The sequence below is a fragment of the Berghia stephanieae genome, chromosome 12 (genome assembly GCF_034508935.2).
Source record: "Berghia stephanieae isolate SIO BIC M18660-M18661 chromosome 12, UCSD_Bste_1.3, whole genome shotgun sequence".
Lineage (NCBI taxonomy): Eukaryota > Metazoa > Mollusca > Gastropoda > Nudibranchia > Aeolidiidae > Berghia > Berghia stephanieae.
The window spans coordinates 25,687,315-25,704,814 of NC_088371.1; the positions used below are offsets into that span (position 1 = coordinate 25,687,315).

The 17,500-nt window shown below is 38.7% G+C and overlaps 1 protein-coding gene across 1 annotated transcript in view; it reads right to left on the reverse strand.

Moving 5' to 3' along the window:
- Nucleotides 1–13,545: 13,545 nt before the first annotated feature.
- The window catches only part of LOC144957603 (beta-1,3-galactosyltransferase 1-like), a 10,785-nt gene continuing 6,830 nt past the window's right edge, over nt 13,546–17,500 (reverse strand). Inside the window, exon 2 of the mRNA XM_078888946.1 lies at nt 13,546–15,585. Coding sequence (XP_078745072.1) covers nt 14,891–15,585 — 695 coding nt within the window. The 3' untranslated portion in view covers nt 13,546–14,890. The remainder of the gene's footprint in view (nt 15,586–17,500) is intronic.

Genomic DNA, 17,500 nt, shown 5'->3' on the forward strand with positions numbered 1-17,500 from the left:
GAGTACCAGGATGTATAGGATATTCTCAGGTTTACGGATCGTAAAAGAGCGAGGATGGATGATCTTTATTGACGACCAGCATATATTTACTTGAGCTTTTTTTTTTATTAGACTAAAAAAAAAAGTAAGATGCCATCACTATGAAACCAGAGGACCAATGACACAAAGTGTGTATCCAGTCCTCCGGAAGAATGGTTTTACACTTCCAATGAGATTGGAACCAGTTTTTTGACATCTCACTTTTGTTCCCAATTGGGACGGTTACATTGCATTCTATTCCATCTGTACCAATCAGTCACATATATTTTATAGTTTGATGTGCTCTTATTTACAGGTCTTATAACCCAATTCCTTAACCTTCTCCATACCAACTACCGAAATATCGTGCAACACAATGGGCATGATCTATATTACATTTCCATGTGCTCGAGGTCATTGGTCACATTGCAAAGTGTGCTCAAAATGACCCACATAGTGGAAAGTGTTCACAGTTTGAGAAATATTCAACGCTACAATTGGTCATTTTGCTCAGCATGACTCATGGGTATGTTTACAACTTTCATAAACAAAGCAGCGTGTTTAGATGCATTGAGAAATATCCAATCGTTGTACAGCAACAAATCATGTGATCGATGACTAAGTTGGACGAAAACATGAATATAGATCGCTCCCATTCGTTACGATTAAATGAACATTTTTCTTTTTCAGATTTATTTTGTAAATCACAAAATTTGGAGAAACGTCTTTGTTAGAGTCGTAATAACTTAATGCTGTTTTGTAAAGCTTGATTTTCTGCACAAAATTATGTACAGATAGAATGAAGTTGACGTCAGTCGAGTCTTTGTTATTGGTTTTTTTTTTTGTTTGTTTTTTTTTTTTTTTTGTTGTTTATATTGCCATCTACATTTATGAGTAATTTTCACTCAACTGTATTATCCAGACTATAAAAGTTCATGGTCCACAGAGATTTATGTGTTGGTCCATTTTACTTCCGGATGGCAATGTTGTGAGCTTCTTAGCCAAGCGCATACTATCTATAGTATGTTCTTTTTGCTTATGAGTTAAAGCAAAGAGTGTGTAGGGTAACGTAGTTACCAAGAGCTCTCACTTGTCTTAACCGCAATGCTATTGTCGCGTGCCAGATGAGACAGCGAGGTTGGTGTGCTCCGCGTGTATCATGCGCGCTAGGCTTACTGTTACAATGAAGAAAATACGAGTAGAAGACGGAAGATGCTTGGCTTTACCAAAAGCGGGAAGTGAGAGCTCTTGGTAACTACGTTAACCTACACACTCATTGCGTTTACCCTATTTGAACACAGGCGATTGAGATTTTAAAAATAGCCTTGAGTCGTGTTGAGCTGTAATGCAATTCTGACACACCCTGTATCAAAACAAGTGATAAATACTCACCGACGCTTGGGACGTTACTAAGGTATTAACCAATCAGAATGTCAGAATGTTTCCTGCTTTTTTGCTCGTTCTCTCCTCTTGATTGTTTATTTCCAGTCAACGAAAAGACATCCCTTGATTCGAGGTGAATGCGGTTACCTCAGATTCTTTCCCTTAGTTGTAACCAACACAGTGAATAGATAGAATGCGCTTGCCCAAGGAGTTCACAACATTGCCATCCGGAAGTATAACGGACCAACACACAAACTCTGTGTAACCATGAACTTTATATGTCTGGTTAATACAGTTTAGTGAAAACAACTCACAAACGCGGATGGCAAAAACAATAACAAAGGACTGAGTGACGTCATCTGCATACTATCTATAGATAGTAAACACTATTTTTTGTGGGCTCGATGATTTCTACGGGTGAACAAAACTCACAAAATCACACAAATCATTTTAACAACAAGCCTTAACACCTTATAGATAGTATGCGCTTGGCTAAGAAACTCACAGAATTGCCATCCGGAAGTATAACGGACAAATACACAAAACTATGTGTAACCTTAAACATTTATAGACTTGTTAATAAAGTTTAGTGAGAATTACTCATAAAAGTGGATGGCAAAAAACAATAACAGAGTGACGTCAACTTCCATCTATCTTTATCTTAATTCTATGAGGTGAATGTGGTTATCACAGATTCTGTCCCTTAGTTGTAACCAACACAGTGAAAAATTTTTAAATGACAGCACACATGTAAACACTTTTTTTTGAAGGGCTCGATGATTTCTAAAACTCACAAAATCACACAAATCATTTAAAAAAACAAGCCTTTACTCCGATTTAGATAGATCGAAGTTGACGTCACTCAGGTCTTTGTTATAGCTTTTTGCCATCCATGTTTATGAGTAATTCTCACTGAACTGTTTTATCCAGACTATAGATAGTATGCAGATGACGTCACTCAGTCCTTTGTTATTGTTTTTGCCATCGGCGTTTATGAGTTGTTCTCACAAACTGTATTAACCACTATAAAAAGTTCATGGCTTACACGAGTTTGTGTGAGTTGGTCCGTTTTTACTTCCGGATGGCAATGTTGTGAACTCCTTGGCCAAGCGCATTCTATGCATATAGATAGTATGCAGATGACGTCATCAGGCCTTTGTTATTGTTTTTGCCATCGGCGTTTATGAGTTGTTCTCACTAAACTGTATTAACCAGACTATAAAAGTTCATGGTTAAACAGAGTTTGTGTGTTGGTCCGTTATACTTCCGGATGGCAATGTTGTGAACTCCTTGGCCAAGCGCATTCTATCTATAGCTTTTTGCCATTCATGTTTATGAGTAATTCTCACTGAACTGTTTTATCCAGACTATTCAAGTTTACAGAGTTTTGTGTGTTGGTCAGTTATATTTCCGGATTGCAATGTTGTGAGTTTCTTAGCCAAGCGCAAACGATCTATACCAGTTCCGTGTGGAGAGGTCATTGTAATTTTTCCTTGTCCACAAACTAAACTTGGGATTGAATTTGATAGATAATGCATTCCTTTTATAGATAGTATGCAGATGACGTCACTCAGGCCTTTGTTATTGTTTTTGCCATCCGCGTTTGTGAGTCGTTCTCACTAAACTGTATTAACCAGACTATAAAAGTTCATGGTTACACAGAGTTTGTGTGTTGGTTTGTTATACTTCCGGATGGCAATGTTGTGAACTCCTTGGCCAAGCGCATTCTATCTATAGTACAAACCAAACAGACAAATTGGTTAGTCCCACAGTGAGTGGGTATTTATCACAATAATTTGACACACTGAAGAAGGAATAGCATCGCAGTAACACATAACAACATTCTGCTGTTTCCCCAATCGTCTGTGTCAAAGTTCTGAGTAATGCTTATGATTTGTGGGCGGGTTTTGAATATAATTTGTTTTTCAGCTCGGGTATGCGTGAACTGAAAACAACTCACCAAAACATACTGGACATTTTATTATTGTAAACATCTGACCATTAGATAGAATGAAGATGACGTCACTCAGGTCTTTGTTATTGTTTTTTTTTTGCCATCCGCGTTTATGAGTAATGCTCACTAAACTGTATTAACCAGACTATAAACGTTTTAGGTTACAACATAGGTTTGTGTATAGATAGAATGCACTTGGCTAAGAAGCTCATAACATTGCCATCCGGAAGTATAACGGACCAACACACAAAACTATGTGTAACCATGAACTTTTATAGTCAGGTTAATATAGTTCAGTGAGAATCACTCACAAACGCGGATGGCATAATACAATAACAAAGGCTTGAGTGACGTCAACTGCATACTATCTATTGGTCCGTTATGTTTCAGGATGGCAATGTTGTGAGCTTCTTAGCCAAGCGCATACTATCTATAGTGAATTCATTTTATGTCCTGTGTGCTGCGTGAAATGTCCTTAGAAATAAAATATAAATGTAACAGAACACACTGAGAGCTGTGTAATCTTTTTTTTTTTTTTCGCACTTTAAAAAAATTGCTCGTATGCAAGTGATGCTATGCATTTAGGTAAAATACTCACAGCACCCGGACGCCGGATATACCATATAGATAGTTCGAAGATGACGTCACTCAGGCCCTTGTTATTGTTTTTGCCATCCGCGTTTGCGAGTTGTTCTCACTAAACTGTATTAACCAGACTATAAAAGTTCATGGTTACACAGAGTTTGTGTGTTGGTCCGTTATACTTCCGGATGGCAATGTTGTGAACTCCTTGGCCAAGCGCATTCTATCTATAGATAGTTCGAAGATGACGTCACTCAGGCCCTTGTTATTGTTTTTGCCATCCGCGTTTGTGAGTTGTTCTCACTAAACTGTATTAACCAGACTATAAAAGTTCATGGTTACACAGAGTTTGTGTGTTGGTCCGTTATACTTCCGGATGGCAATGTTGTGAACTCCTTGGCCAAGCGCATTCTATCTATAAAACTATGTGTAAATTAAGCGTTGCAAGTCTGATTGAGAAAAATTTAGTGAGAACGTATCACAAATAACTGAGTGACGTCAAGTGTAAGTTGTTTATCTGTGGTCAAGGAAACAAATTATGATCTCATTGGTTAAACTATTGAATACAACTCACGATGGTGTTTTCCAGCGGTCATAGCGACCTTGAATTTTGACGTATCCTTTTGGCTAGTGTCAGGCTATGAGTTTATCAAGAACAAAACAAACAAAAAAAAAAAACAAAACAAAAAACATGAGCTTTATAGATAGAATGCGCTTGGCCAAGGAGTTCACAACATTGCCATCCGGAAGTATAACGGACCAACACACAAACTCTGTGTAACCATGAACTTTTATAGTCTGGTTAATACAGTTTAGTGAGAACAACTCACAAACGCGGATGGCAAAAACAATAACAAAAGGCCTGAGTGACGTCATCTGCATACTATCTATAGATAGAATGCGCTTGGCCAAGGAGTTCACAACATTGCCATCCGGAAGTATAACGACCAACACACAAACTCTGTGTAACCATGAACTTTTATAGTCTAGTTAATACAGTTTAGTGAGAACAACTCACAAACGCGGATGGCAAAAACAATAACAAAGGCCTGAGTGACGTCATCTGCATACTACCTATAGAGCAAAGTCCACTAAACGTGCTCACGACGGTTTACAAAGGGTCACTGACCAACAGCCACACGAAACATGTAGAATGAAACATAACACATTACACCTTTATTAATATTATTACAATTTGTTTTCCGACAGAGACAACGTTGTTAACGACCAGGTACTCATTTTACATCCGAGTAAGGTGAGAGAATGTAAGTAAAGAGTCTTTTCCAAGGACTCAACTAACTATGCGCCGAGCGAGGCTCGAACCCAAGACCTTCCGATCCGAAAGCGAGTGTCATACCTCAAGATCACATAGCCACACAAAGGTTTGGCACTTTGGGTCCACAGACAAAAGAGATTGGAGGAAGAAGAAACTGCACACGTTAATGACAACTTACCTTAGAAAGTATATGTATAGTTCTGTGAATATTCCTCACAATGAAAGTTTCTGTTTACAACAAAGATTCGGATCCAATGAATCAACATAGTAGTGTGATTTGAGTTTTGATTTTCAAGTAACTTCATTAATTTCTATCCGACAACAGAAATACGGAAAAACTGGACAGGCAACCATTCAATCAATCAATCAATCATTTGACCAATCAATCAACCAATTCATCAATCAATCAGTGTGCACTTGTGAGTGTGTGTGTGTGTGTGTGTGTGTGTGTGTATGTCAATATATTATGTTATGTGTTTTCTTTATAATATAGTATTGTTAAAAATGTGTAACCAAATGACAAATCGCCACTATTGTAAGGACAATAAAGACAGATTATTATCATCATCATCATCATCATCATCATCATCATCATCATCATCATCATCATCATTCATCATCCATCATTATTATTATTATTATTATTATTATTATTTATTATTATTATTATTATATTATTATTATTTTATTATTATCATATTTCATTATTATTATTATTATTATTATTATTATTATTATTATTATTATTATTACCATTATTATTATCATTATAATAATAATAATTATTATTATTGTTTGCTTTGCTTTATTATTGATTTTACTTACTTTGATTTGCCGATTGGAAATAGTATATTCATGTATGGGCGATATTGGCAATTGCCGAAACATAAACCTTTGAATTGAATTGAATGTAGATTATTTATTTATTCACATATTCAACTATATATTTTACAACAGATCACCTTGTGTCAACTCCTAGTAAATCCTTTGTATGTAAAATAGCAATCTCCTTGAATTATCAAACACATACAATCAAACCAGATACCCAAGAAATGATCTATAAACAATCACGGTGGAATGGTTAAACAATATTATTATTATTGCAATGAGAGTTATTCCAACTCTCCAAATCAGGGGAGAGAATCACTAAGCCAAGTGACAGCAAAGGGGAACAACCGCAAACGCGACAATCACCACCAATAGTGTCAATGTTTGTGAGGTGCAACAATATTATTTGAACGGACGGACGGACGGTCAAAAGTTTATAATATTATAGATAGTATGCAGATGACGTCACTCAGGCCTTTGTTATTGTTTTTGCCATCCGCGTTTGTGAGTTGTTCTCACTAAACTGTATTAACCAGACTATAAAAGTTCATGGTTACACAGAGTTTGTGTGTTGGTCCGTTTATACTTCCGGATGGCAATGTTGTGAACTCCTTGGCCAAGCGCATTCTATCTATACGATTCTTGTACTCTTGCTTTTTGGAATTGGATTCAGTAGTCTGATGTCACGCGCCGGCAACGGCGGCCATCTTGGTTCTAAACAAATTTTATTTTTTATTCTTTATGCTGGCGAGAACTTTTCATTCCCTTTTCATATGCCTTGTGATTAGAATGTGTAAAAGTCAAAACATGATCAAATTGATGGGTTTTTTTCCCTCTGGATACGCTTTTAAGCTCGCCGGAGAAATATTTCATACGGCGTCCGCCATTGTTCCGATAGTTTAGAGCCAGTGTTACTAAGTTACCATGCGTCATTAGGAAGGAAGTGACGTTACGACTATTGAATCCTATTCCGGACGTGTTTCCAGCCGCTGCACGAGCTTGCGAGTACGCGTTGGGAAGAAAGTGTGTAACGGTGAACCTTTTTTTGTTTTGTCTGATTGATAGAATTTAGTAAGAACTACTCATAAAAATGTCTAGCAAAAAAAAAAAAAAACAAAAAAAAAAAAACAAAACTGCAGAATGACGTCAATTTCGTTCCTTCTGTACTCCAACGTTATGTCACTAAGGAGAGATTTACTGATGGATTAGAGCCTTGCCTCTCAGATCTTGACTCTACCATATGAGCTATGGTCGTGGATAGCTCATGCGGTAGATTCATGATCTCCCCGGCCAGGCGGAGTTGTCGTACCAGTAAGGTCGCGGGTTCGAGCCCTCAGAGCTACCGCGAAATTGTTATTCTCTGTTGTCTTCTGGCACTTTCACAGAGACCAAATTATTTGAAGTTAATACTTTATTGCCCAAGGCAAATGTGACAGAGCCTGATGCCGGGTTCGACCTCCTGTGACCTCCGGATCATAGTGCATTGTTTTAAACTTCGTACGGCTATGTGGTTTAGTGGTATGACACTCACCTTTTGAATCGGACCGTTCAGGGTTTGAGTCCCGCTGTGAGCGCCGCACAATGGGCATGATCTATATTACATTTCCACGTGCTCGAGGTCATTGGTCACATTGGAATATGTGCTCAAAGTGACCCACATAGTGAAAAGTGTTCAAAGATTTTTGAAATATCTAACATCACGATTGGTCATTTTGTTCAGCTTGACACATGTGTATGGTTGCAACTTTCATAAACAAAGCAGCGTGTTTACATATATCCAATCGTTGGACAGCAACAAATCATGTGATTGATGACTTGGTTGGACGAAAACATGAATATAAATCGCTCCCATTGAATCATTCGAAAAGGCTCTTTATAAACATTCTCTCATCGTACTTTGTGTGAAACGAGACGTTAACATATATAGCCTGACACTAGAACCCTTTCTTGAACCCAGTCTAATGTCATTTTTTAGGTTTTGCAGCGTCAAGTGAGTTGTCGTTAGTAGAGCTCATGGAAACAAGTGATTCCATTGGTTGAACTTATGAATACAACTCACGATTTGTTTTCTTATGCGACCAATTACTTGTCTTTTGAATTAATTTATTGGCCAGTGTCGAGTTTACGATGGCGACGGTACCTGGTCGTTGACATTCTGCGTTCGCAGGGTTGGCGTCGCGTTCGTATTAAAATGTGTATAGATAGTATGCAGATGACGTCACTCAGGCCTTTGTTATTGTTTTTGCCATCCGCGTTTGTGAGTTGTTCTCACTAAACTGTATTAACCTGACTATAAAAGTTCATGGTTACACAGAGTTTGTGTGTTGGTCGGTTATACTTCCGGATGGCAATGTTGTGAACTCCTTGGCCAAGCGCATTCTATGTATATCGGGAGTTATCGTTCGAGAAAAGCTTGCAAACTGCAAATGAATAACTCAACTTGAATAGCAGGTGTGTCGCTGACGTGACGTGAAGCCGTGAATTTAAAAGATCGACTCGAAAAGTACCAGAAACTCTTGTCTGGAATACGTAACTCTATGGGGATAAAAACAACAAACATCTTTTTATAAATAAATAAATAAATAACCAAAATAATACAACATATAAAACACGCACATGTAAGAGAAGCCAAAAATATGTTACTACGTATTTAAGTTATAATCATAATGGTAAAAGCTTGGAATGGTCTCACACTACAATGTTATGGAAATCTATCAACTGTCCAGGCAGCGAAATCGTTGGTGCGGCAATGGAAGTTATAAGGGTTATCTATCTATTGTCATTGTCTCCAACAGCAATATTGTTTTCGAGGTGAACAATATTATACAACGTGTACATATATGCAAGTCTGACATATGAATCACTTATGGGCCTAGTTTACCATTGCTGTGATGGACAACATTTTTCGTCATTTTTTTTTTTTTCGTTGGTAATCTCCATTTCACCAATGAGCCTATAAGGAATTGGGTTATCGAACCTGCAAATATATGCACGTCGATATTATCCCAATGTGGGAGTTAAAAGTTACAATGACCACAAATCGGACCCGCAGTCTCAATCCATTGTTACAAAATTAACGATTGCGTTCTCAACCTACAACGAATAACGAGCGACGAGGAAGGAAACAAAGATCCGTCCTCAGAGTCTTAGGACAGATATTTTCGTTTCCTCAACGTCGTTCGTCAATCGTTGTAGGTTGGGAACGCAATCGTTATCTCGCTATTGTGTCGGAATGAACCAGCGTGGATCAACGGCGGTACGGTCCTTGCTTCGTACCCGAAAGGTACCGAGTCCGAATGCCGGCTGCGTGTGTAGTCTTGATCAAGTCACCTCACCCTAGCTCAATTTGCGGGGATGCACTTCTCTGACGCTGTGTGTTATTCCATTTTTCTCTTGGAAAAGACTCTAAAGACACATTTCCCCTATGAGATGAATAAATGGAATTCTATTTCTTTCAATTTACTATATTTATTTACTGCATATTGACTTTTCGGTCCAGATTTATAAAATTTGATTTCAATTGATTTCTCCATTCTAAAGAATGAATTTTCATTTCCCAAACTGTTTTAATCTTGTAATCTAAATGATTATTTTGAAAACCCATATCAAAAGCGGAAGGTTTACATCGTATATTTTTTGTTTAAATTTCCCTCTCACCTATTACATGTGACAACAAGAAAACTGGAAACTCATCCATGCGAAGAAACATTATTTGAGGACTGACGTTAAAATAATTTAATTGTTTACTGTTCAAAGTTACCCCGGGTAAAGGTATCAAGAGTAAGACGTTTTGGGTTATTAGCAAGTTAACGGTTACGTTCCGGATCTACAACGATCGACTAACGATGTAGAAGAAAACGAAGATCTGTCTGCAGAGTTTAGGACATATCTTTGTTTTCTTCCACGTCGGTCGTCGATCGTTGTAAAAAAAATAAATAAATAAAGTTCCATTTATTCATCCCATATGGGAAATTTGTCTCTAGGTTCTATTCCAAGGGAAGACTGGAATAACCCAGGCGTGAGCCACAGTGCAGCGCTGCAAATCGAGCTAGGACGAGGTGACTTACTCAAGGCCACACAGCTGCAGCGGCGGGTGATCGAACTCGGTATATTTCGGGTACGAAGCAAAGACCGTACCGCTGAGCCACGCTGCCCCCAAGGTTGGGAATGTTATAGCTTGATAATGACTTCATGAGACTAAATCAATAAAACATACTAGTTTTAACAAAGTTTCTTACTTTGAATAAAGATTACTTTTTTCAGCATCCATATCTATCATCAAGAAATGAAGTGAGTAGGAAAGTGCTAGAAGACAACAGAGAATAAAAACTTAATGGCGGCGAGTGGTACTCAAATCAGCGCCCTAACTGGTACGACAACTCAGCCTGGCCGGGTCGTGGGCCGTGGATAGCTCATACAGTAGAGTCACGATATCCCCTACCATGCGGAGTTGTCGTACAAGTAAGGTCGCGGGTTCGAGAACCATCGCCGCTGAGAAGTTTTTATTCTCTGTTGTCTTCTGGCACTTTCCTCCTCACTTCATTTCTTGTTATTATCAGCATAAGTGCCTGCTCCATACCCACTTTTCTGAATGTCTATCGTCCCAGCATAACAACGTTTTGAGACAGTGGAGCTAATTTCTTACTCACACTTTTTACTCATCCATCTATTTCCACAACCAGAAATCTACAAGACCATATCACAGAAGCAAGTTCAAGTCTCTCCCAATGATGACCTAAGTTCCCCAAGCTCTATAATATAACGTGCAGATCATTCACCGTTCTGACCTGACAGAAAACTCGCCGCCGAGAAGAAAAACAAAAGTCCAAGGATTACGGTTACCCCCCCCCCCCCCCAGCATCTATTGAGTTGTCGTTATAGAGCTCAAGGAAACAAGTGATTCCATTGGTTGAACTATTGAATACAACTCACGATTTGTTTTCTTTAGCGACCAAAGACTTTGTCTTTTGATGTCATTTTTTTGGTCAGTGTCAGGCTATAAGTTAACGATGGATACGTATCGACAATCAACCCTCCAAAACCTAAACCAAACACAAGGTTTCCCAATTCTAAAGCCCAGGTCATCACTCCGACGCTACACTGTTACTAAACTGCAACCCCCCTCCCTCTTCAAAATAAAATCAAGTCCAATAGTTGCTCTTTATAATATTTCTTCACCCCCCCCCCCCCCCCCCCCCCCCCCACATACACCATCTCCCACTCCCATATCTTGCCATTTTGGCGATGAAATGGCATTTTGTCGGTCATCTTGTTCATCTCATATAATAACGAGAGTTGATGGGTTACATATAATTTCGAGATCGAAGTGTAATATCGCTAACAGGCGTCCTGTCTCGTTCTACATGTCACTTGTTGCTGTTGGTCATGGAACCTTTGTAAAGCGCTTTAGCTATTCCTCAAAATAAAAGCTCAAAATAAAAACGTTATTTCTACCATCAGCAACTTGTAAAAGGAAATTAAATGTGAATCAATGTAAGGGATATAATCCTGTTTTATATGAGTATCAATTAAGATATTACAAGATGCCTCCCCTTGACCTATGTTGACTAAAACTTTTACAAAGATTCGAGTTTATGGTGAACGTGACCGTGTGTGTGTATGTGTGTTTGTGTGTGTGTGGGAGGGGGGGGGGGGGTAGGGGGTATGTTGATGTGTCTATGTGCGTGTTTCTGTGTGTGTTTATGTGTTTGTATATGTTTGTGAAATAGGGGGGGGGGGGGGGGGGGGAGAAGGCTAGCATGGTAATTAATACAAGGACCAACAGCAACGAGACATGACGCCTGTTAGGCGATATTGAAATCTTTTCCGACAGAGACAACGCTGTTAACGGCCACCAGATACATATTTTACACCAGAGTACGGTGAGAGAATTCAAATAAAGAGCCTTTTCCAAGGACTCAACTATGCGCCCAACGAGGCTCGAACCCAGGACCTTCCGATCCGGAAGCAATTGTCATACCACAAGACCACATAGCCGTTGATATGGACTGTAAAAAGTAATTAACAAAAATCATTATACAACAGCTTTAAAAAAAAAAAAAAGAACAAAAATATCAAACACGGAAAAACCAAATCGACAAACCGAATATTTCTCTGTCGTTGGTCTGTTTTTTTTAGTAATGATTTTTGTTATTATTGGGGGTGGGGGGTTGTTGTTGTTGTTGTTGTTGTTGTTGTTGTTGTTGGCTGAAGAAGGGTTTTGAGCTCGAAACGTTCCGTGTTTGATATTTTGTTCTTTTTTTGAAGCTGTAATATTCATTTTTGTTTATTACTTCATAACCCACTCGTTTTAGTTGCCGAACCGCACAGCAATCGAGAGCGGACGTTTTATCTCGGAATAAAATTTCTTTCAATTTCCCACCAACAAAAAGTGAAACAAGCAAAGCCTCGCGTATAATAATTTTTTTATTATTAAGAATTATCTCATTATAAGACAGCAACATATCATGTGATAGATGACTCGGTTGGACAAATACTTGATACAAGATTTCTCCCATTGATGATCATAAATTAAATAGGGAAGAAATGTTGTGACGTCACAACTTCTACTTTTCCGGTTCCAGAATAATTGGAAATTTATACGTAACCAGTCTTTCAGAGGACTAATGATGACTATTTCAGTCGTGGGTGACGTCACAACTTCTACTTTTCCGGTTCCAAAATCACTGGAAATGCATACGTAACCAGTCTTTCAGAGGACTAATGATAAATAGATGAAACATTGAATCATGAGGTGGCGTGACCAATTTAATAGTGGGTGACGTCACAAATTTTACTTTTCCGTTTCCAAGATCATTAGAAATGTATACGTAATCAGTCTATCGGAGTGTAAGTACTACTAATGAATAGGTTAAATATTGAATCATTAGGTGGAATCATAACTATTTTATTAGCAGGATGTATAGGCATATTCTTATGGTAACGAGACGTAAAAGGGGAATGATGGATGATCTTTATTGACGACTAGGCATTAACGTATGTGTGACCCCTCGCCTCAAAACGGTATTATGTCGGGATGTTTAAGATGTTATAAAGTCAAATTAAAGCCAAACTTGTCAAAAATTGGAATGTTCTCTAATTAGCACAATAAAATATAACATTCATTCTCCACAATAAAACATAAAAACTCAACACAACTCGGATATTTCTGGCTATTAATTCAATTTTCAGCATCTTCATCATCCCGACTTAGTACCGTTTTGAGGCGAGGGGTCACATATTTGGACAAGACAATAAGATGCCATCACTCTGAAACCAGAAGAATCATTTACACACGGTATTTGTATTCAGTCCTCCGGAAAAGTGGTTTTACACTTGAGCTTTGAGCTTTTATATAGCGCACTATCCACTAATTGTGCTCAAAGCGCTTTACAAAGGGTCTCTGGCCAACAGTAACATTTCACATGCAGGACAGGACATGTCGCCTGTTAGGCGATATTTCTTTTTTTTTTAAAGGACAGCGACAACACTGTTAACGGCCAGGTACTCATTTTACACCTGAGTACGGTGAGAGAATGTGAGTAAAGAGCCTTTTCCAAAGACTTAACTATGCGCCGAGCGAGGCTCAAACCCAGGACCTTCCGATCCGAAAGCGAGTATCAGTATCATATCACAAGACCGCATTACCGCACACTTCTAATGAGATAGGAACCAGTTTTTTGAAATCATACTTTTGTTCCCTAGTATTCTTTTAAGCGAAGATAGTTGTTGTGACAATGCAATTAATTGCTTCTTTCCATTCTTATTGATGCTATAGTTTAGGCAAAATTCTCATAACATCCGCCAGCCGGATAAAACGTAACAACACAAAATAACTATGTATAACCTTCAGCGTTTATAGTCTGAGTGACGTCAATTTCGTTCCTTCTATAATGGCCACACTCTTACGTCACGATGCATTATTACAGCTCAAAGCTCCATTTAAAGATTTGATAACGCTCGCTGCGTATCTTATCTTATATATGTATTATCTTCACAGATAGAAATGTTTCATGTCAGGAAATAAGAGACAACAGAAGCTGTCCTTCAGAGCCATTTGGCCCATGGAGCCAGAGTTTATCCCGGTTTCTATAGCGCGAAACGGACATTAGCAATTGCTTGCTACCCTTTGGATAGGACGCTAATCTATCGCAAAAGTACCTTCCGTCAGATCTAGCAGACCCAGCTACCTAATCACTGCTCGGTAGAGAGGAGGGCTCAGAAAATAATTCTCGACTGCACCCGGGATCGATCTCAGTTCCCTTGCTTATGAAGCAAGTGCTCTACCAACTGAGCTATCGGGAACCCCGGATATAACGTCTCAACACAAAATAACTATGCGTAACTTCTAAAGTTTATAGTCTGATTGATAGAATTTAGTGAGAACTGGCTGGCTAAAAACAATAACAAAGAGCTGAGTGACGTCAATTTCGTTCCTTCCATAATGGCCGCCCTCTTACGTCACGATGCATTATTACAGCTCAAGGCTCCATTTATACATCTGATAACGCTCGCTGCGTATCTTATCTTATATATCTATTAACTTTACAGGTGGAAATGTCAGGAAAAAATACAAAAAAAAACCCAAAAAACAACAACATGAGTGACGTCAAATGCGTTCTATCTATTGTTTTTAACCAGCCATTTTAATGAGTAGTTCTCACTAATTTGTAATCATCAGACTATAAACGTTCAAGGATACACAGTTTCGTGTGTTGGTGCGTTATTTCCGATTGGCGGATGTTATGAGTTTTTTTTAACTAAACGCATAGCGTCAATTTACAGTAAGCGTTTGAGTAAACAATAATAATAATCGTTTTGAGGCGAATGGCCCAGAAATGAAATGTTTATCATGAGCATTTTAAACGAGGATTATGAAGTTCTTTGTGAATCTTTCTCATCTGTTCCTCTGAGTATCGATGCCCCGATACTGTCCGCCTGAAAACACATCCTCTGGGCTTCGGCTTGTCATTCGTCATGTACCGAGAATTCACGATTCTAATTCCCGCCATTCTGCGGCATAACCCCGTGATATAAATATCCTCCAACCAAAATAGAGGAGTTTTCCTAGAAGCACGATACAACGCTTTGGCAGTTGCTCCGGTCATTGCGTAATCGATTCCCGATACGTAATTCGGATACTTCGATCCAGGAAATTCTGAAATCGAAGTATACCATTTTGATTTTTTGTTTCGGAGAGGCGGGTTGCCTTTAAACTCGCGGCCTGTGATGAAAAGTGTCTTTTTGTAGTTTCTTTTAAGCGTCCTAAGCTTCCTGAGCAAATTCGGAATGTTGACATAAGTATCGTCATCCGCTTTCAGAAAATATTTGGTATGAGGGCAATGTTTGGTGACCCATTTCAGAATCGAGATGGATTTCAAGCTAAGGTTTCTATACGAGTCAATGTAATCTTCTTGGACGACATCTCTGTAAAGTCTGAACTCATTCCGAATCCGTGCGTCCACTCTTGGTTGTTCTTCGGATGTTGCGTTTCCTAAGAAGAAGACGAGAATTGCTTTGTTTTCTTCCTCGTACGCGTAGGATCCTCAAGTGTCGGTGATTACTCGGCGACCGGCAAAGTTGGCTCGGGAAATGGGTACACATATCACCAGTTCTAAGTCAGGTTTGTTTGCGCATGCGTCGGATGGGTTTAGGATATAATTGAAGTTGTGTGAGTTTAGTTTCCGGTGGGGGATAGGGGGGCTTGGTTTATTATTTGTTTTCTTGTTGATTTTGCTACTGGTCTTGCTTCCGTTGCTGAGGTTGTGACCTATATTATTTCTATTGCTGTTAATAGCTTTGTTATTGTTTTTGAGATTGTTATAATTTCCGTCGTTATTGTTTTTGTTGTTGTTGTTGATGACGTAGAGGTATTTTTGGTTGTTGTTGTTGATAATTTTTGGGATGATATTGAAGTTGTTGTTATTGTTTTTGCTGTTGTCGTTGTTGTTGTTGCTGTTGTTGTTGTTGTTGTTGTTGTTGTTGTTGTTGTTGTTGTTGTTGACTATGATGATGTCTCTGTAGGTACGAGGAAATGCGGTGACGCTGATTGATATAACACCACTGTGATAATATCCTGACGTGAAGTAAAGGAAATTGACTAGGAAGAATACTGCGATGGACGTGCTGAATATAACACGAATGTACAATATCTTCCGGGACATACTTCAGAAGCATTCTTTATCTGAAAATATAAATAGAAAAAGAGGATATATTATATGTCAATGAGAAGACAGGAAACTGGATGTATTTTCTATTAACGGGGGAGGGGGAGGGTGGGAAGAGAGAAGGTGCCGAGTGGTTAAAGTATGCACTTTGACCCGGAAGGACTCGGGTTCGAGCCCCGCTTCAGGCACTTTCGTTTTTTTCCTTGGGCAAGATTATTAACCCCCAATCTGTTCACTTGAACAAAATGGGTGATTCCTGTTGACATCAGAAATCTTGTTTGATGGATTATCTATATTCCTTCGTGGAATGCCTAGGCGATGATATCTTATGATGTCGTGGCGGAAGGGCATTATTCAGAATATAATGAATATATTCTCAAATCCATTAATTGTGGTCCAGTGAGATGGGGTTCCCGATAGCTCAGTTGATAGAGCACTCACTTCACATGCAAAGGGACCGAGATCGATCCCGGGTGCAGTCGTTATTTTTTTCTGACCCCCTTGTTCACCCAGCAGTGAATGAGTAGCTGAGTCTGTTGGATTTGGTGGAAAGTATTTTGCGATAGACTAGCGTCCTATCCAACGTACACCAAGCAATTGCTATTGTCCGTTTCACGCTATAGAAACCGGGATAAACTCCGGCTCCATGGGCCGAATGGCTCTGAAGGGCTTTTTATATTCTCAAACCCACCAATTGTGGTTCAGTGATATGGTATTCGACTTGCGACGTGAATGTCAAAGGTTGAATCTTGCTATGGCGGTGTAAAGTTAAGTAATATATTCACAATTTCTCACCATTGTCAGTTGTAAAATAATACGTGGCAGTTGGTTGTGTTGTCTCTGTAAAAAATAAATTGTAATTGGGTCTTACAGGCGTTATATGTCTCAACCTATAATATATAGGGGGGGGTGGGGGGGCGAAGTGGCCGAGTGGTTAAGGCATTGCACTGTGATCCGAAAGGTCCCGCGTTCGAGACCCGCTTCAGGCAATTTCGTTTTTTCTCCTTGGGCAAGATTATTAACCCCCAATTTGCTCACTTTGGACAACATGGGTGATTCCTGTTGACATCAGACATATTGTTTGATGAATTGTCTATATTCCTTCGTGGAATGCCTAGGCGTCGATATCTTATGATGTCGTGGCGGAAGGGCATAATATTATATATATATATATATATATATATATATATATATATATATATATATATATATATATATATATATATGTATATATGTATAGTGTTTTATAAAAGATATTAGACAGTTTGATTCTGATAATAGTTCAATACTGGT